At 37.5% G+C, this 21,537-nt stretch overlaps 1 protein-coding gene across 7 annotated transcripts; it reads left to right on the top strand.

Annotated features, from left to right (window-relative positions):
• The first annotated feature begins 1,930 nt into the window (after nt 1–1,930).
• LOC147566785 (mediator of RNA polymerase II transcription subunit 13-like) lies at nt 1,931–20,968 on the top strand. Of its 7 annotated transcripts, none has more exons than XM_086653341.1 (24): nt 1,931–2,445; nt 3,295–3,440; nt 4,205–4,278; nt 4,371–4,510; nt 4,601–4,687; nt 5,141–5,228; nt 5,321–5,401; nt 6,300–6,377; nt 6,527–6,609; nt 7,541–7,619; nt 7,776–8,117; nt 8,190–8,249; nt 8,937–9,171; nt 9,889–10,140; nt 10,689–12,059; nt 14,538–14,799; nt 14,878–15,028; nt 15,684–15,771; nt 15,851–15,929; nt 16,778–17,061; nt 18,215–18,581; nt 18,672–19,298; nt 19,407–19,796; nt 20,078–20,968. In XM_086653341.1, exons 2-24 carry the CDS (start codon nt 3,417–3,419, stop codon nt 20,695–20,697), a joined length of 5,862 nt encoding a protein of 1,953 aa, XP_086509467.1. In that variant the 5' UTR covers nt 1,931–2,445; nt 3,295–3,416; the 3' UTR covers nt 20,698–20,968. The 7 variants fall into 7 exon arrangements, with proteins under 7 accessions (XP_086509467.1, XP_086509465.1, XP_086509462.1 ...); XM_086653339.1 differs by having other exon boundaries at nt 18,215–18,590; XM_086653342.1 differs by having other exon boundaries at nt 2,079–2,445; nt 3,340–3,440.
• The last annotated feature ends 569 nt before the right edge of the window (nt 20,969–21,537 follow it).

Here is a 21,537-nt window from a genome sequence, read left to right as displayed (position 1 = left end):
AATCAAACTATTCCTATGGAAATGTTGTACAAACAGCCTACCGGTAAGAGAGAAAATAGGTAAATACGTGGGCAATATTTTCAACTGTGTTTTTTGTCAGGCACACGAAACGATAAACCATATTTTACTTCATTGTGACTTGGCCAGAAGAATCTGGTTCCATTTTAATATTATCTCAATCAATATTACGAATCTTCTTGACTGGATTATATCCTGGAAGGACCTTGATGAACAAATTACTAGTCTTTTTGCTAACACACTTTGGCAGATTTGGAAAGCAAGATGCGATTCATGCTTCTCGCGCACCCAGATTGTACCAATGAAAATCATTGAACTTATTCAATGCTCTACTTTTGTGTCAAATCCTCCAAACATCAACAAGAAGATTGTCAGAACTATCCCATGGTCGCCTCCAAAACCGCCCTATATTAAGATTAATGTGGATGCCTCCTTTTTGACTGAACAGGAATTTGTCGGTATTGGTTGTATTATGCATGATGATAAAGCACAATTCATAGCGGCAATGGCCTGCAACGTTCGTGGACAAAATGCGGAAGAAGGGGAGTGCTGGGCGATCATTAAAGCCCTCCAATGGGCCAGGAAAAAGAACATTTCGTATCTTCACATAGAGAGCGACAATAGCAATATAATTCAGTACCTCAACAATGAGACCTCAGATATTTCCTGGCAAGCAAACAAATTGATAGACACGGTACATCAGCTTGACGCAAACTTCTGCAAAGTTCTCTATACCCACATCCTCAGAGAAGGCAACCACAAAGCGGACCAAATAGCCAAATGGAGTAGATTGCATGCAGGATCCTGGGTTTGGCTGTCGCTAACCGATCTTCCAGACTCTTTGTACCTTGTTTGTTCTTAGATTCTGTTGTTAGACTGCTTTTATTTCAACAAAAAAAAAAAAAAAAACTCGACTTCTGCTCTTATGTGACGTGTGTTGACCGATGGGGGGCGCTGTTCTTTTTTGGTACCTAGGTTGAGAGGGCTTCCTTGATTAGAATGTGCCACCTCCTTGATCCGAGACCGTTAGCTTGAAATTTCTATTTGTAGCTTTTATATATATTTTGAGATAGGTAGTTGTTTAGAGTTCATCTCCTATAACTGTTATTAACTTATTAGTTCTTTTCAGTTTTGTTTAGCAGATTCATATAATTAGTTGTTTTGAAGTTTTGAGACTAGTATAAACGTTATCAACTTAATTTATATGATTCTCATATACTCTGATATTAATGTTGTTGACCATTTCTTTGGAGTTCATATTTATGGTGTTCATGTTCTGTGGTGGAGTGACTTAAATCTTGATTTCCATGGCAGTCAGACGTAGAAATCGGAACTTGAGCCCTATTGTCTCCTAGTTGAAGAGGGTGTGATTGGTTTAGAAGAGTGGATTAGGGTTGGGTGGGGCTTGTAACTGATTTGACTTCAAAATTCCAAAAGCATCCCTTTTTGTCCTTTTTTTTCCCCTTATATTAAAGGAGGAAGAAGAAAATGAAAATAAGGGAGAAGAAAAAGAAACAAAGATGAAAATGAAAGAAGAATACCAAACATAAAAGTAAGACTAAACATAACAGAAAAAGAAATAGATGAGAAAAAAAAACTAATATGTTCAAATAATTCGATGACAAACATATTTCAAATTTGTAATCAATCACCCTAAAATGGAAGTTTATGTTTTTTTTGTCATCCATCACACACCTAAAAGTTTGTTATATTACAATAGTTGTTACAATTTTAGTTAAAACAACAACAACTACATAAGTCGGAGTTAATGAGACGGAACAAAATTAACACAAAGTTGTTTAAGTTGGAGGATACCCTAACTAACTTGTTGGAAAACTCGAAAAAACGGAATATGCAGACAACACAATCTTAATTGTAGTTACTTAACATCAAATATCGACTATATTCGCATATTATACAAGTTATAACATCCACTAGGCAACGACATCAACTTTCCCATAATCAATTATAACAATAGGTATGCAGAAGATTTACTAGAATAGTTATAGTTATTGCAGCAATCTTAATGATATACTTACAATTTTTACGAGGCTTCAAATGAAAACGTAAAAGTTTGTAATTAGAAGATGTCATATGAGTGAGTGTATTATGAAAGAAGAATCAGCCCTAGGTCATCGTTTCTAAGGGTCAACAGTCGTTGAATAACAGTCTAGGTATATAGAAGGTCCAAGGGTTGGAACACAAAGGGCTTCTGTTCTGTCTAAAAAGTAAAAAACCCATGCGATCAAGCTAGCTTCAGATTCTGTTTCTGGTACGCAACTCGGAACTCAGATCACTTGAAAAAAAAAACCTTGCCCTAAAACCCAAATTTCATTTCCGCAAAGCCCTAATTTTTCCCTTTGATCTTCTTCATAATCCTCAAATCAATCAATTCAATTCAATTATTCCTCCCGAGATTGTAATCAGGTATTCTCTCTTAATTTATTCATCTTTGTTTTACTTTTCTTATTTGATTTTTGAAGGATCAAGCCAAAAACTGTTCAACAATAAACAACAATTTTAAGTTTAGGTTAGTAGAGAGAGAGAGAGTAAATACTCTTACTTGGAAGTATGTATTCCTTTAAATTTGTGAGAACTACTTGAAGATCCAAATTGAAGTGAAACATTTTGAGATTGTTCTCCGAGTCAGTTGTAATTCTGAGAAATTTTGAACTTGAATTCTGGTTCTTGACCAGATAAGTTTGTTTACCTTTTACAGGATAGAAAGGTTTACCATTTCTTAATTTTCTTGAGTTACTAAAGTTTGTGATATTATATGATTAGTTAATAACAAGATCAAATCTTGTTATGATGTTAGTTCTTCTTAGTGTGTTTCTCAATATTTATGAACTTATAAATCCCACAATGGTGAATTAATGTATTTATGCTACTTAATTTTAGATCCACAGTTTGATATTAGTTTAAGAGAATGATTCAATTTCGAGCATAGAAATAATTTAAATATGTGAGGGTTTTAAGTTTCATACATCATTAGAAAATATGCAATTTGGGATGCTCTCGGGGAGATATGTTGCTGGTTTCTGTTGGGAAGGTCTTTCTATTTTTCTCAAGCTATGATAAAACTCGTTTTTCTTGGACAATCAAGGTGCAAAGTGATTTATTTTTATTGGAAATGAAAAATATTTAAGTAATCGTTACTAAGGAATATGTTTTTTGTTACTCATACAAAATATCTACTGCTAATTTAACATGTGTGGGTTCAGTTTCTTATGTTATGTTACACAATACTTTATAATCATATCCACATTTATGCAGATCACTTGATTTGTTTGAGGCTCTACTATTTTGTTCTTGAACAAGGCTATACTATTTCTTTGGAATGAACTTTAAAGCCTGAGAAGCACCTGTTGGAGGAGGGGAACTGGTGTTATCAAGTAATGTGGACGAATGTCTTCAAAATTGTAATGTCCTCAACTCTTTAAATACTTCAGTAGGTTAGTAAATTTTGATGCGTTGGTTTGTTCCGTAATGCATAGTTGCTTCACTCTTAGTGTCTATAAAGGCAACGCACGAAGCAAAGCTTCAGGGTCACACGACAGACATTAACTTCATGTGCAGACCTGTTTGAATAAAGTTGTAACTACTCAGGAAATGCTGGTGATATCTGATGGGCTAACTTTGTAACGCTTGCATGTGAAAAGTGGAAATGCCTTTCACTTTAACCGTTTAATCATGGAGACAAGGATTAAAAAGTGCATTTTCTGATAATTACGTGCATCAGTATCCTAATCAAACGTTTAGCAAAGGAGAACATAGCATCTGCCAACCGAAGACCACAGAATACTTGCTTTAAACTACCTTGAGTCATTGGATTCCCTTGTTATTTTGACTTTCTCGCCCATAGACTTAACCCTCAATCCAGGTTATTTAGCAGTCTAGCTAATCCACCTATCCTCTTTTAGAAGAAAAGGAATGCGGGAAAATGCATCGAATGAATCATGAACCTAGAGATTTGTTTTTAGTAACATCCAAAGTAAAGATCAGTTGACAAAGTCATAAAAGAAATACAATTATTTCCTTTTTTTCGAAAAAGAAGACAACGAAAGAACAAACCTAAGCCCAACTGCCCAAGCTAGGCTAAAATTGTACTTAAATCACCTGGTTATGTTGATTATTGTTATTACATCTGTACCTTGGAATTCTCACGCATTGACCACTTGTGCAGGGAGGCCTACATCACATTTCCTGGTTCCAGTTTCTCCCCTTTGAATCTGATCTGAGCCCTCTACCTGAAAAAGGGTTTGACACACTGCTTCCTTTCTTAGTTTAACAAGAAATTCATTTTTAGTTTCTTTGCTTGAAACTAAACCTCCCTACTGTTTTCTTTTCAGTGTTAAAGGAGACCAGAAAGATGCAGCTACATTGTTGGTACTTTTATCACATCTTCAATTACAGAAGGAAGGATTTCTCAGTGCATGGACCAACTCCTTTGTTGGTCCATGGGACCCATCTCAGGGTATTCACAATCCAGGTTAGAATTCCTTAGAGATATTAGGGCTGTTATTTTGCTTTGGTTACTCATTTATGTCCTCTTACTTAACTCTCATTTTGAGACTCAAAGATGAGAAAATCAAGCTGTGGCTGTTTCTCCCGGGGCGCCATTCGTCTATTGTTGAAACTGCTCAGGCTGCAGTATCTAGATTAAGAGGTACACTCAAATGATTTTTTCTTCTGTCGCAAGTATACTTTTCTTATTCTTTAAATTTTTCTATCGGTTGTAGCGACTAATGCATTTTCTCTACCCACCCCCCACCCCCCCACCCACCCACCAACAGACACACACCCACACCTCTCTCTGTACATATGTATATATATACAAGGAACGAAATATTGATAGACCTGATATTTCGAAATTTATTTCCTTGACAAGGCATTGTTAAGAGACACTTAGTTAAATTTCGGTAGGCATGGAAATAGAAATATTTTGGTCATTTCGACTGAAATATTTTGAAATTTAATTCCTTGTATATATACATATATATCTTTATTTGTTGTCATGAACTCATGATACTGAAAGTATCGAAAAATCAAGTCATCCATAAGTTTAGTGTTTATTTCGTTGATCAATGATAACGTATGTTATTGGTTGTGTTTGGTGAAGTTGTTGGATCCGGACTTTGGGTGGCTCCTGGAGACTCGGAAGAAGTTGCAGCGGCTTTAGCGCAGGCTCTACGGAATTGTATAGAAAGGTCTGAAACTCTCTAATTAGGATATTCTTGGGTTCTTCTGTAATTTTCGCAGGCGAATTTGAAAGTTCTGTTTTTTTTTTCTGGAAATGCAGAGCTTTAAGAGGGCTGTCTTATATGAGATATGGAGATGTATTTGCAAGGTTTCATCCATTTTCACAAAGAAAATCTTCCAGGTTTGATAACACACACCTAATAATGGAATTTATTGTTCATTTGTTTGATTAGAGTTTATCTCTCGATGTTGTAAATGTTACGATAGTACAAGCTATTTGAAGGTATTTTTCTTTTTTGCTACAAGGTTGATATTTTATTCTCATGGGAAAACAAATACTCCATCTTTTGATTGCACTATCTGTATGAAAATGATGTAAGCGCATTCAAAGAACCAACATAATTGGAAGTTTATGATCTCTGAAATAAACAACTACAGTTCAACCAATTCATCAACAATTGAATAAACTAATATAAATCCTTTTTGAGTTAACTTCAAATAAGCTCCAGTGTTGCCAAAAAATAAAGAATAATCACCGGTGATGACCAGGTCTCTATGTCTTTTTCCTTTTTTCCTATTTCCTTTCTGGTACTCTTTTCTTTAGCTTGGGCCTTATGGTCTTCTTGGTTTACGTCAGAATCAGTCTTATTTTATTATCCTTCAATGAGGGTTATTTGTAGGTGATGTTTTGGTACCTGAACGTTTGAAGCTCTTAAAAGAAATGAGTTCTTGTTCCTTTTTCCCACTTTTTCTCTGTGTTACATTTCCTTAGGTTCCTTTTTTTCTTCTAAAGGAATGGGTTACTTTTCCTTTTCCCCAATTATATGCATCCAATTTTTTTTTTTTACGTTACAACCATCTCGGTGTACCACTTTCATATGTTTTATACCTACAGTACTGCCTCCTTAAAAATTTGATTTTACCTTTTCAATTTTTTCTTTAGTTTTGTTTCGATTTATATTATTCTGGCATGCATATAATTTAGTGAAAGATGTGTAATTAATTTGTTCATCCATTAGTGTTTTTTGCATCTTCACAAGGTTAACATTTATTAATCAGTCAAAATTTGTGTTTTCTAGGAGAGTGCATCCTACGGTTGAATTTATCTTTGCCGCCACCGAGGAAGCAATCTTTGTGCATGTTATAATATCTGCGAAGTTAGTCTTTCTTGAACTCTTCTATTTTTTTTCCTTAATTCGTTATTTTGTTATATAGGATCAGTTATTTCTGCATGTACATTGTACGGAGAAGTAAATGAGGGATGATCTTGCCCCAGTTCACAATTCTTTTTTCTCTTTATCTCTAGGCACATCCGGACACTTTCTAATAGTGACATGGAGAGGGCCGTGAGACGCCGCTCTTCTAGTAATCATGGAGAAAGGCTTCCTGGTAGGTTCTTCACCTCCACAGCCTTCTGGACACTATGGTTCTTCATCTTTCAATTATACATCATTTACATTTTTAATATTTTAGGTTCACTGTTCTCTCTTAGTGAAAAACACCCTAAAATTGTAATGACAATTTCAAAAGAGAATCTTAAGCGATCATATGAAAGAGGTTCAGTTGTTTTTAAGAGTAAAGGAAATATAGGTTTTCTATGGAAGTACTTAAGCATACTAAGCACTACCAAGAAGATAACAATAGTCTATTGTGACGTTTGATGTCCTCGCCTAACCAGTTTATATTGCATATTTGCATGCTATGACTCACCCGAATTAAATTTTAGATGGATCTCCATTATGAGAAACTAAAGCAACTTCTCTTGCACTAATATAGAAGGACTCGTGATACTCATAGAAACTTTGGTGGACTTGTGAATTAATACTGATCGAAATAATGAAAAGAAAAGAAGGGGATAGGGTCTTAATTAAATCAAAAGAGTGTATTCCTGTTTGATGTCGTCTTCTTTTTGGGCCTCTCAATTGGTGGGCATGACCATAGTCACTATTGAAACAGGAACTCAAGATTTTTCTTGCTTGGCATCTAAATTCCTTTAAGTTGGTTTATAGGCCCCATACAATCTTCTTTATGTGTGGACAGGCTACTCATTATTATTCATATCCTGTAATTATGTTAAATCACATATTGTCTGGAATAACGTAAAATATAACTGATCAATGAATTCTATTTCTTTCTTAAACATCTTGTAGACACATTTCTGTACTTAAAGAAAAAGGCTGTGAGATTTGTGATTACAACCCAAACTAATTTAGTATACATCATGAATCAAACTAACTTAGTTGTATTGTTAAGGGAATGCAAGGTTTCTTACTACAATACTACTATCTCGTGCTCATGAACTTTGTACTTGAATTGGCAGTTATTGTTGCTCCTCATGGAATGCGAGGTACACTTACCGGATGCTGTCCGAGTGATCTCGTGAAGCAAGTTTACTTCAGGTATGTAGTTGGAGCAATTCCATGATTTATATTCCTTCTATAACTTTGGTACTTCAGAAATACAAAAAGAACGGAAATAAAGATAAGAGAATAGGCTGGGAAGTAGTAATATTGTAAATTCATTTTACTTTGCTTCCTCTTGACATGGTTTAACAGTTCAATTAAGGGTAAGGATTCAAATGGGTTCTCTGTTCTCGGTATACCTCTGCATGTTGGTCAAGATTCTGGATGCCAGTTGAGGGGGCAAAGTTGTTATGTTGAAATAACCCTTGGCTGCCGTCCCGGTGCTGACAAATCATTGAAGTCAAACTCCAAGTCCAATGGGAACCTTCCCCAGTACCATTCTACTGAATCACCTGCAGCTGTCCTTGAAAAAGGTGACCAGGAGCATGGACCAGGAGATTTTTTAGGAGTGCTTGAAAGAACATTTATTTATCCAGCTGAGGCAGTGCTGGTACCTGTCATACATACAACATCTGCTAGATCTTCTATGAAAAGGTATGTCATCTTTCATCTATTTGGTCATGGCATCGTTCAATTCTGGATTTAATTCGGTTACATGATCTGCAGAATCTGGCTACAGAGTTGGGCAGGAACCCCAGTGTTTGGTTTGTCTTTCTCGATGAATTGGTTAGTCTCAATATATTATAGTTCCCATAGTTTTTTTTTTCCAAATTGACGCGTTTCTTAAGTGCATGATTAGTCACTGTGATTTCCATGTGTCAACATTTTCTGGACAAGCAATTACTGTTAGCATTCATATTTTCGAATGTATGAGTGTTACGAGGTTTACGAAGTTGACTGCGTGTTTTGAGAATGCTCGTTCGTATATGCTTATCGCTATAATATTCCATCAGCATAGTTATCTGTGCTTGACAGACTCAATATCTTGCTTAGAGTTGTTAAATCCCTGTTTGCTTCAGGCGTAGCCTTGACCGGCCAAGGTGCACGATTTAAGGTACTGAAGCCTCAATGTCATTAGGTATACCACATCTTTCTTGCTTTGTAAAATGATTAATATGATTGACTGATTGAGTCAAGCAAATCGTGTAACAAAATATAATGCTGAAGAAAAGGTTTGAGATCATTGGACAACAATTGTGTGTGCCTAACATGTGCTCAGGTACTTAGAATTGACATGCATAATAAATGTGACCATGCACTCGTTTTGGAAATTAAAGTTTGAACCACGCTTAGACATCTTTCTATTATGGTATGTGTATTTTTTTTGAAATGGTATGTGTATTTGTGTTGATATGGAAGTAGTAATTATCTTGAGATCTAGTTCCTGAACTTTTCTTTTTCATTTTATCCCAGTTCCGGGTTTGATGCTGCTGGAGCTATTGGATCTGTAGATGGATGGACTGAATCAAATGGGATACGCTCACAGCAGAGTCATAGTAGTAGTGACAGTAATTGTAGTAGCAGCATTAGTAGCACATCTAGTGATAGTGACTATCGAATGACCTCTAAAGTTGGTGACCTAGAAGCAGATGCTGATTCTTTAGTTTGTAGGCAGACTGGTTGGTCTTCTAATGATGGCTGTCAACAGGTATATCAACTTGCCTTTTTCCCATTTGAATGATAAAGCAACTTCGTTTCCCACTGGATGGATTATTCCTACAAACGATGTTACCATAATTGTTACATTTCAATTATGCTAAAAGCCTAAAATATGCAGACGATATATATCCTGAAGTTTTCATCTCCTATGAAGACCACATTGCATCTCTATTAGGACTCACCATTTCTTAACTTTGGTGGTGCGACGTCGCTACGTCAGTCTTCTATCTGATAGACTGTTAATACTGATAATAAGTTAAAAATGCCTAATACTTAGATATAATTAGTTTTTACAACTACTAAAATATCACTTGAACACCACCACCGTAGTTATATTTATGACCCCTTTTCAGAAACATTATAAATGAAAAATTATCTATGAAGGCTTTCAATAAAAGAGCACCCAAAAGAAAAATAATGTTTTGCAGTAAAAAGAGATTTTGTATGCCATTAATGTTCTTTATATATGGTGCGAGTCTATGATTCTCTCTCCATCGTCTCGAGTGTGTAAGACCATATAGATGAACTATTGAATGGAAGTCAATAGGAGCTAGTTATAGTGTGCGATAGTCTAACACTCTAATATAATGTATATATATATCCTTCACTCCTAGACATGCTTTCTGTTATCTATTTCCTTAGTACTATTAGTATCTTGAATAATTGGGTAAAATGAGTGAGTCTGCTAAAGCATGTATCAATGTAGGTGGCTAAACGCCCCCGGATTGACGCAACAGAATCATTTGGTGGACCAGGCACAGGCATAAATGCAACTTCAGAGACATACAAGTCCGACTTTAGTTCTCTGGAAGTCAAAAACTCAGTGAATGATCTGTTTGGATCTCTTTGGGATTGGGATGATGACGACAGAAGTGGGGGTGTGGACATTCACATACTTATTTCTGATTTTGGAGATTTTAGTGATTTATTTGAGAATGATACTTTGCCTTTCGGGGAGGTAATTTCCTTGGCTTTAGAGCTATAATTTGTTATATGGTTCTTGTGTCTGTTTTCGCATTAATTTTTTATCTGTAGTTTTTGCATAATAGTTATATTCATAATGTAAAAAGTTCGTTTACTACACAAATAGCACATTAGCACTGAGGGTTCTTCTCAAGACACCTTAATTTTTTGAGTCTAATAGTTGCAACTTTCATGTCTATGAACTCTATATTTTTTGGCTCATCACAAGATTAATCAGTACATTCCATTAGTTCTTCATAAGAAGCCATGGACATGGCATGCGGACAAAACTTGCAAAAACCTCGATTTTTTTTATTATTATTTGTTAAGTCACTTTATCCTCGAGAATATCCAACATTATCAATGACGGGGAGTAATTTTCTTTAACAAGATTATCTCATTTTAGGTCCTCCGGAAGGACACTAGTTTGGTTGCTTTTACTCCTGATGAAAACATAAAACCTATGTATGTGGAATATTTTAGGTGTAAATATTCTATTGCTATCTGGGTAAAAAAAATTTAATCAGTTGTTTCAAAATTTAGCCCCCAGGAAGTGCGGAGTCCCAGGCCTTTTCGGTTGCAGAATGTGGTGAGGTAGTTGGTAGTCCTTGTACAGGGGGAATGGATATGACCGATCAGATGCTCTTGCCAGCTTTGGGGTTTTCTCCCTTCGAAAGCCTCAACTCAGCTCCCCCAGCAACCTCCGAAGAGTTTCAGAACAAAATTCAAGACGTTTCAAAGGACTTGCAGTTAACAGGTTTAGTAAGCAATTGTTTAGCACCTATGACTGGAGAATTTGACCATCTGTCCAAGGCTGAAGCAACAATAACATTTGCCCCAGAATATAGAGCAGTTGAAACAGCTGGTAGTGAATTGTCTTCATCTGTCTTTAGCACTCCATACTTGCCTAGATCAAGGAAGGTGGAAAGTCCACATTCAATCTCCAGTGCTTATACTTATGGTGTAACGCCTCCTGCTCGTTGTTTGGATCAACCCGATGAGAAGCCTGGCGTTGGAAATCCAAAAGCCGGTTCTGGTAGGCATGAATCAAATCCTAGCCTCCACTCAAGAAAATACTATACCCAAATCGGGAATGGGAAACAACAGTACGATAAAAGATCGTTAGCTTCTAATAATAGCAAAATTTCACGTGATGGGACTGCACCGCAATTTTCAGGTTTTACTTCAGCAGATCATGCCGCATTTGTCCAGGGTAAAAAAGCTGATAGTACTTCGGATGCTGGGAATCTACTCCTGTCCTTGAAGACTACACTGGCCACTGAAGTGGAATGTATCACATTTCAAGCTTCTATGTGCAGGACAAGGCATACATTGTTGTCTTCCTGTAGTTTGGGTGCCGGACTACATAGGTCAATTGGAAGCAATGTTCTAGATCAGCTTCGAGGTGATTCAAATGCTACACCTGACAAGGTTTCAAGCAAATATGAGATGAAAAAGAAAGAAACAATTCCTGTCAGAATAGCTGGTGATATTGATGGGCGGATGCTTGATAGCCCTGTCAGTGCACCTATTAGTGCACCTGTAGGTGTTTGGCGTACTGTTGGAGTTCCTAAAGGAGTGAAACCTACAAATTCACCAAGTATTGACAGTAAACCATTTTCACATAGTGCCTTCAATGAGGATGGTGTCCTTACGTATGGGCAACGACCACCTCTTTGGGACCTTCTTGATGGCATGGCGTTGCTTGTCCAGCAAGCTACTTCATTAGTTGATGTGTCGCTGGATGCTGACAACAGTGATGGCGCTTATGGTTGGCTTGCACTACAAGAGCAGTTTAGACGTGGATTTTCTTGTGGACCCTCGACGGTCCATGCAGGTTGTGGCGGGCTTTTAGCTTCTGGTCATGCTCTGGACATTGCTGGTGTGGAGCTGTTTGATCCAATAACCGCTAATGTAAGTACACTCTACCACTATATGGTCCCTGTGATGCTTTGCTAAACTTACATCCAAATGATGTGATGTTATTAAAAAGGAACGAAATTTCGGTAGACATGGAAACATTTCGGTCATTTCGACCGAATTATTTCGAAACTTATTTCCTCGACAAGGCACTGTAAAGAGAAATTTAGTTAAATTTCGGTAAGCATGGAAACGGAAACATTTCGGTCATTTCAACCAAAATATTTCAAACTTTAATTCCTTGGTTATTCCATAATGATTTACTTTTGAACCAAAGTATGAGTGTCATAAATCTATTGTAAAAACTGAATATATTAATATTGTTACACAGCTGTAGTTCACATGTTGATATGTACTATTCATTCTTCCATCCGTTGCTGGTTTTATGCACTCTTGCGTTGATATTCTGATACAATATTACTGTATTTTGTTTGTTTGGTCGTAGATAGGGTTTGATGTCAATATCATGTATTGTGTTGTTAAAAATGAGATCCATTAGATGTGAAATTACTTTTGCACGAGATAACAAGCACTAACACATTGACACAGTCGGGTTCAATGTTACCTGAAACGCTGCCGCATGTGGTACGGTACCGATCACAGTACGCTACCGATGCACAGTGCGCTACCGGGTGAGTATCTGGTGCGCTAGGGGTATATCTCTTTCGTACAATATTTGCGGTTCCGGTATGTTGTGGGCTATTTTTCCTAGACAACATATAGTCTCCATCATGCAAATATAATAGTTACACATACTCTCAGAAATTCCACCTAAATAAAACTTAGTCTTAACCAGTTAACAAGAAAATCATGTAGTTAACTACTCAACTAGATGAGCAACATGAGCTTGTAGATTGTTACAAAGATGTTAGGGTAACTAAAGCTGAAAATTCCGGAAAGCCAAATTTGGAGTACTGGGTCGCGAACCCGCCCTAAAGTGGTACAGGTTGATTTGGTACGCTGTACGCAAGGGGGCGTAGAGTATCTGGTAACAGTGGTTGAGTTCAAATTAATTTGAAATGATGTATCAGGTGTTGCTGAGAACATATCATACGATTGGTAGAATTAGTTTACTTCATGTGATGGCCTCAATATGTTAAGGACGTATCATCAGTCCTTATCGCTGTACTATCTTTCTCTCTATAGTCTATACCATCCCAGTAGCAATCCTAAAAATTATAGACAAGAAAATGTGTGATTCCTTTGGGGTGACAAGGAAGAAACTGCATTGGGTGGCTTGGAGCATCATATGCCAAGATATCAAGCAGGGAAGTCTAGGGATCAAGAATATCAGAAACATGAACGATGCCCTATTAACTAAACAGTTCTGGCGATCTGCTGGAGAAAATACAGCACTATGGCGGAAAATCATCAGTGGTAAATATGGGGAAGACAAGGGTGGGAGGTCAGAGAAGAGCTTGAACACTCCATATGGATACCAGAATGACGCGTTTTAACAACATCATGAAGTGGAAACTTGGAGATGGGAAGTGCATCAAATATTGGAATGATAAATGGTGTTTTACAATTGCCTTTTCTAGAGAGAGATGCCCAGCAATCTATCACATATCTTCGATGAAGGAGGCATATGTATATCAACTATATGATAATAATCAGAGAGGATGGAACATTCAAGTCAGAAGGAATCTCAACGACCGGGAAATCCCAATTTTACTCCATGAGCTGGGCACTATTGAAGGCTATTACCAAAGAAGCGGATACCAGAGTCTGGAAGGAAGGAAAGAGGAAGACTATCAGTAAAACATTTTTACTGAAGAATGAATGCGATAAACCAAGGTATACCTGTACAATTTCAAGCCATGATTGGAAAAAACCGATCCCCCTAGAGTCAGCTTGACTCTGTGGGTTGCTTGTTTACACAAGACTCCAACTTTGGATCAATTGAAATGCTGGGGAATTCAGCTGGTGAACAGATGCATACTGTGTGAAGACAATGAAGAAACCTCAGAGGCATCTGCTGCTACACTGCAATGTGGCAGCAGGCTTATGGTATTATTTCTTACACAGTTTCAACAACAGGTGGTGCCTCCCAAAATCAGTAGACCAAGCTACGCAATAGTGGAATACTGCAAAGATTGGAGAAAAGCTATCGAGCCTCATCCCTATGGCGATCATTTGGACTATGTGGAAGGATAGAAACAACAAGATATTCGAAGACTCATCCTCTAAGTACCATAGGGGTAGAGGATGTGACGGGCCTATTATTTCGTTGGAGTAGAAAAATGAGTTGGGCAAACTATAGGCTTACAATGATTTTGTTCACAATTGGGAGGCTATCATGTACATTCTTTTTCAATAATTATTCAAAGTTTCAAAAAAAGTTACTTCTAGATATAATTGAAATGGCCAAATTTTGATGAATCCTTTGTGATAAATAATCAGCTTTTCTGTAAAATATCATCTAAGCAACCCTTTGAATTTATATAACTAATGCAGAGTTTCTTGCAACAGGTTCATCCATCATCTGTGATTAGTTTGCTGCAATCGGACATAAAAGGAGCTCTAAAATCTGCATTTGGGAATTTGGACGGGCCACTCACTGTCATTGATTGGTGCAAAGGTCGCAGTCAATCTGGTGATGCTGTAACAAGTAGTGAAGGATACATTATTGATTCAATTGTAGGTGAAGCCAAGGAGTCTATAAGTTCTGTTAGTCTAGGTGGCGGAGAACCAATAAGCCCAAGCCAATCATCTGGTGGTTCTTGCCTTAAAGGTGCATCTCTTTATTCAGTGTACGTGAATAGATTTTTGTAATTATTTGTATCATCATATGTTGCACAATTGCTTTCAGTGACTAGTACCTTGGATGGAATGAGGATGGATGAATCAACCCAGAGGAGATCAAACCTAGAATCTGGCAACATGGAGTCAGAGCAGTATTTGAGCTTTGCTCGTCTCAGACCGACCCTTTTTGTGCTTCCATTGCCGGCTATACTTGTTGGGTATGTGTACTTGTTATATGACAATCATTCTTTTTAAACTAGTAAAAACAATGATGACACGAGAAAGTTAATAGAAAATCTAGGATATATTGTGCTATACCTTTACGACTACCAATCTGTGTCCTACTGGTATGTGATAGTCGTTGCATGAAGTATATGTCAATCATTCTCTGCACATTAGTAAGAACAATAATGACATGAGAAATGTATTTGGTTAAACATTAGGACTGCCCACCGTGTCCTACTGGTATGTCATCGTCGTCGCGTAAGATATATGTCACCTACCCAGTTGAGCAGTCCAAGTCTGTTTTAGGAAACATACTGCTGTACTTGCTAAGATGATTGTTATTACATTATCCATGATGTCGTTCTTTGTGTTGTGGAGAATATACTTAACTTAAAATGATTCATGATCACAAACTGAATAAGAAACAAAATTTTCATAGTGAAATTTATGACATGAAGGAGGAATGTCCGGAGATGTTTATAAGTTAATGACAGTTGAAACTTGAAAATATATCAAGCTAGCTATTGATGTCATGCTTGTGCATCATCTTCAGAACATATGGCTTATTGATGAGGGTTATCTCAACTTTAAGAGATTCTGTTTGTTACTTTCTATAATAATAAGCACTAGTAACAATTCCTGCAATAGGTATCAGGATGATTGGCTAAAAACATCCACAAGCTCTCTACAACTCTGGGAAAAGGCGCCTCTTGAACCATATGCTTTGCCAAAGCCTGTAAGGTTCTTAATAAGTCAATTTTATATTCCTCGAGGATATATGATTTACTACTAACATTTTTCTTATCGTACTGCAGATGACTTACTCTGTTGTATGTCCAGATATTGGTTTCCTTACATCTGCCGCTTGTGATTTTTTCCAACAGCTTGAGACTGGTGAGTGTAGTATTGGGCGTTTCTACTTTATATAGTTAGAAGTCTAGACCCTCCTATTTGATGTGTAGAATGGACAGATAGATGATGCCGGTGACTATTGGATGTACACTTTGTGATGAATAATCACCTTCTCGGATTTACCAGTTATATGGTACTGTACATTTCTACTATTTGTCACTCAAACCCTTCTATGTTAGGTGTAGAATCGATTCATCGATTCACAATGATTTTTTAGTCAGTACATTGGATGGACGGTACGTGATAAATAGCAAACTTTACCAGGTACCAGCTAGGCAGCTACCTACCATCTTGCAACTCTAAACTTTTCTATTTTTTTTTAAACTACTCTAAGCTTTTCTATGGCACATTAACTATATAGTTTCAATAATATCTTGAATAGCACTTTGTGTATTATGAATTCCAAGGGCCCGTACCTAACAGTGGGTGCAACTGTTTAGGTGTAATGGTATTAGCTGGTAGCAGCATCATTTGACCCTTATGTTGTATTACTGTGAAGTTGATAGCTATGTTTTATGACTAGGAAAGAAACTGGTCGAATCCTATTCCATATGGATGATTCTAAACCTTTTCTTAAATGTACATACTTGATTCATCATTGTTACGAGGTTACATGCTTTCGTCTACTTGAATCAACGAGTTGTTGCGATTCAATTAAGGCCCTCATAAGACCAAGTTTTCGCTGGATAACATGAGCATGAAATTTGACTTTGTTGCTAGTGTTTCCTTTACTAGTTATTTAATTGCCCACATACTATCTTTGTTACTACTGGTTTTGAATATAATTATTGTGCATCTGGAGGTCTGAACTTACTTATTCACTTTCTCAGTGTATGAAACTTGCAAGCTGGGAACTCATGTACCCCAAAATATTGGGCAACAAGCCTCTGAGCAACTATCATCTTCAGGATTCGTACTCGTTGATTGCCCACAATCGGTGAAGATAGAAGGTGGTAATACATCTTTTATGGGCTCAATAAGTGATTACCTTTCAGCTGTATCTAATGGTTGGGATTTGAAGAGCTTCCTCAAATCACTTTCAAATGCTATGAAGACTCTAAGAATTGGATTAAATTCCACAGTAAATCAAAAGGAAGGCAGTTCTCCTACGACGGTAAGTTTTACGTCTTGCTGAATCTCTATGATTACTTCATGCAATATGCTAAAACTAAAATATTTGGCCTAGGTTATTACGCTTTGTAGGACACCTGTAAAGAGATAACTTAGAATCAAGTTGCAATTGGTTTCACCTACTTCAATGTCCACTTTGGACCTTGCGAGTAAACAAAAATTCTTCTTTGCCTGTTGCAAGTAAAACCTGGAGGTGAATCATTGGGTTCCAAAAAAATGTATAAGTATGTATACATAATAAAAGTGTAGGTGGCCAACAACAGGTAGCCCAGTTGGTAAGTGCATCTACTCTGCAATGCGGAGGTCCCAGGTTCAATCCCATGGCAGTGCAAATCCAGGAATATTGAACTTGGGTATGAATAAAGTAGTTTCTGTGGGCATTAGGCCATTTCATTTTGTCGGGCTTTAGGCCATTAATTTCGTCGGACTTTAGGCCATTAGTAATTCGGGAGTTATCGTGCTTATCACATCGTATCGATGTATCAATGCTTTTGTAATGACCATTGTAGTCATTATTCAAAAAAAAAAGTAAAAGTGTAGGTGTAGGTGGAATATGTGCAATAGTTAGAAGTACCAACCAACCTGGCACACTTGTTATCTGATAAATATTTGCCTATAGCATTCTTTTAAACTTCGCCATCAGGTGACTGGTTGCACATTGTTGTATGTTCAATATGTGCGATAAGGTGTGATGTTCCATTGATTGAGGAAGGTACAGTTTCTTACTACCTATTTTGGAATACGCACATAATAAATACTATAAATAATTTGGTCGCCTCTTCCATGACTTGAGTCACTCACAGAGTGGCTAAAACTTGAAACTGATCTTAGGGTAAGATCACATTGGGTCTGGTGCTCTAGTTGATTCTTATTGTAATGCGTTGTACCACAAATTTTGATGTGTAGGAGTAACCAAGACTGAAAAGTAACACATGGAACTTGAGAATAATACGTATTGAGTTTCTTGGTTCTCTCCTTATCCTTTTATGGGGAAATAACTTCATATTCGTAAACTAATCATAAGAAAACAAACCATATTGGTAATACAATTTGAGTGATTAATTTTCTCTTCTACTTAGAAATCAATTCATGGACCTTACGGAATGATGGATGAGTAACCCCAATAAATGAAACAGGTAATATATGTGGTTTGTCCCTTCCCTGAGCCTGTAGCAGTTCTGCAAACTGTGGTGGAGTCGTGCACTGCCCTTGGGTCAATCATTCGCTCGTCGGACAAGGAGAGGTCTCTTTTAGGAACTCAAGTTGGCAAGGCTCTTAGCTGCTCTGCAGCTGTGGATGAGGCGTCAATATCAAATGTTTTAACGATTTCAGGGTTCGTTATTCCTAAATTAGTCTTGCAGATTGTCACTGTGGAATCTATTCTTAGGGTAACTAGCCCATCCCTAAATGAGCTTGTCCTTCTTAAGGAGGTAGCTTTCACTGTTTACAACAAGGCTCGACGAGTTGCACGCTCATTTTCTAGTGAAGCAAATCATTCATCAGGTATCTCAGGTAGATCTCCTTCCAGTTTGATGCATGCTAGTTCTCCCATCCAAGGAATGTGGAAAGACTGTGTTACCTCTCGAGTTTCAGGATCATCCCTTTCTAGAGAGGCTGAGCTCGATACTGCCTTGAGGCCTTGGGACAATTCATGGCAATCTTCACGGGCTGGAGGAGTAAGCTCTGAACCAAATAGATCTGGCGAAAGTTCCTTCCACGATGATATGAAATACTCGTTTGAACCACTTTTTATACTAGCTGAACCTGGTTCTACGGAGCTTGGAGTTTCTCCCGTAGTATTCGACTCTTCAAGACCATCTGCTGATGATAATAATAGTGGCAGCTTTATGCAGACTTCAACATCATCAGGGTGTGCAGACACTGGACCTAGTTCGGTTCTTGACGGGGCAGATTCAGATGGCTTTGGACCTAGCCATCAAAAAATCGCTAGTCTTCATTGTTGCTATGGTTGGACAGAGGATTGGCGTTGGCTTGTGTGTATTTGGACAGACTCGAGAGGAGAATTGCTTGATAGTCACATATTTCCTTTTGGAGGTATCAGTAGTCGGCAGGACACAAAAGGTCTTCAGTGTCTCTTTGTTCAAGTTCTGCAACAAGGTTGCCAGATACTATCATGTTCTTCCCAAGATACTGTAGCTACTAAACCTAGAGATATTGTGATTTCCCGTATTGGATGCTTCTATGAGCTTGAGCGACAAGGTATATAAAGTTTTCATCTTTATGCTTTCATATTTCTGCTTTTGTTATTACATAAGTATGAAGCATTAATCTTTCAGCGTCTAACTACTAATATTTTATTACACCCAGAGTGGCAAAAAGCAATTTACTCAGTCGGTGGAAATGAAGTAAAGAAATGGCTTCTGCAACTACGTCGATCTGTACCTGATGGTATATCTGCAACTAGTAATGGTGGTTCCTTGCATCAACAGGAGATGAGTTTGATTCAAGAGAGAACAATACCTTCTTCGCCAAGCCCTAATATGTACAGCCCACAAACAAAATCTTCCAGCTTTACAAAAGGTGGTTTAGGACAGACCAATACAAGGAAGCAGCTTATGGGTGGGCAGCTTATGGGTGGACAAGCTACCCTCGACAGTTCTAGGGGAATGTTTCAGTGGGTTCAGAGTATTAGTTTGGTTGGAGTTTCGATTGATCATACCCTTAATCTCATACTCCCGGCAGATGCATCTCTTCCAGGTATTACCTTATTGCTCCATAATGAACCTAATCCTTAAATGATAAAGGTTAACCAAGGATTATACTCAAATGTTTAGTTTGAACTTTTTTTGATATCTTGATATTAAGAATCTGCCATGATATTGCATTTAAAAGCTCGGGTAGACTGTCTTGATGGTTATTTGACTGAGGGATAGGTATACGCAAGTTGAACAAGTCTTTGAGTGGAAAGTTAGAAGTATAAACCAATAATCGAGAACTGAATATGAAATTGTAGCTCTAACAGCAAGATCATTGTGCAGGAGGTATTGGAACTCAAGCCGGTAGTGGAATAGGTCCGTCTTCTAGCTATTTGGAAGGTGTCAACCCTGTGAAATCTCTTGGTTCTACATCTTCGTCCTATCTACTTATCCCTTCACCGAGCATGCGATATCTCCCTCCAACTCCCTTACAACTCCCGACATGCCTGACTTCCGAAGCCCCACCCCTTGCACATCTCCTACACAGTAAAGGTTCTGCAATTCCTTTATCAACTGGTTTTATAGTCTCAAAAGCAGTTCCTTCAATCAGGTCAGATTTAAGAAGCACCATGAAAGAAGAATGGCCTTCGATTCTCTCAGTCAGTCTTGTCGATTACTATGGTGGTACCAACATGATCCAAGATAGGCTAGTCAGAGGAAATACAAAGTCTACTCGGAGTACGAACTCAGTTTCTCGGGACCATGAAATAGAAACTCATTTGATTCTTGAATCATTAACTGCAGAACTTCATGCTCTTTCATGGATGACTGTAAGCCCCGCTTACTTAGATCGGCGATCTGCATTACCTTTCCATTGTGATATGGTTTTAAGATTGAGAAGACTTTTACATTTTGCCGATAAGGAACTCTCCCAGAAGTCAGATGACAAAGCACAGACATAGCAGCAGAATTAGAGGTAATCAATCTGTAGTTTTACTACTCAAAATTAGTTCTTGAATTGGGTTTCTGTCTCATTAGTAATGAACAGAGAAGGGCGGTAGTGTGTAGTAGTAGAGAAATAATAGGTGTAGTAGTAGTAGTAGTAATAGTACTAGATGTGTAACAAATTGTTTGTACTCTTTACCATATCATTGTGGTGTCCCGATTACTCCTAATATGTATGTGTGTACTCATGTAAAGGTAAGGAAATGTATCGTCGTTCTGTGTTTGTCAGAATTTCTCCATTTTGTGTTTTTCCATTTTCACCGCTTAGGATCTCTTTTTTACTGTCTTGGATTTTTTCTCTTCACAACTAAGGGTGGTTTTCAGAGACCAGTGTGAGTTTGACACCGCCGTCTTTTGTATCTTTTGTGCTTTGAAATTGATTATGGTCGTTCTACCTTCTTGAAATCGATTGAAAATAGGTCCGAAAGGTGTTTCACTGTAAGGTATAGCACGAAATATCGTATTCTTCATTCCATAACTAAATTAAGAAAGATTTGTGAAGTTTCTCTTTAAAATTTAGACTTCATTCACAGTAAGGCATAGAATCCCTCAATTTCGCCATTATATTCATGCATGGGGAACTAAACAAGACTAAATAAGAAAAGGGAATCCTGGCTTAGGTTTCATCAATACTGTATAGAACAGTTAAATTATACAACTCCAAATCTTTTACTGGGAGATTTAAATGTTATATTTCATCAATCTTTTATTAGGACGCTATAAGCGGGGCCGGGCCTAATTTGCGCGCCTAGAGACTCCCGATTTGCTTTTCGTTTCGAAGTGTAGTCAGCAAAATC

This window comes from Eschscholzia californica, unplaced genomic scaffold, assembly GCF_041429995.1.
Source record: "Eschscholzia californica isolate CP2 unplaced genomic scaffold, dmEscCali1.0.p SCAF_1, whole genome shotgun sequence".
Taxonomy (NCBI): Eukaryota; Viridiplantae; Streptophyta; class Magnoliopsida; order Ranunculales; family Papaveraceae; genus Eschscholzia; species Eschscholzia californica.
This window is presented reverse-complemented; position numbering and strand designations above follow the sequence as displayed.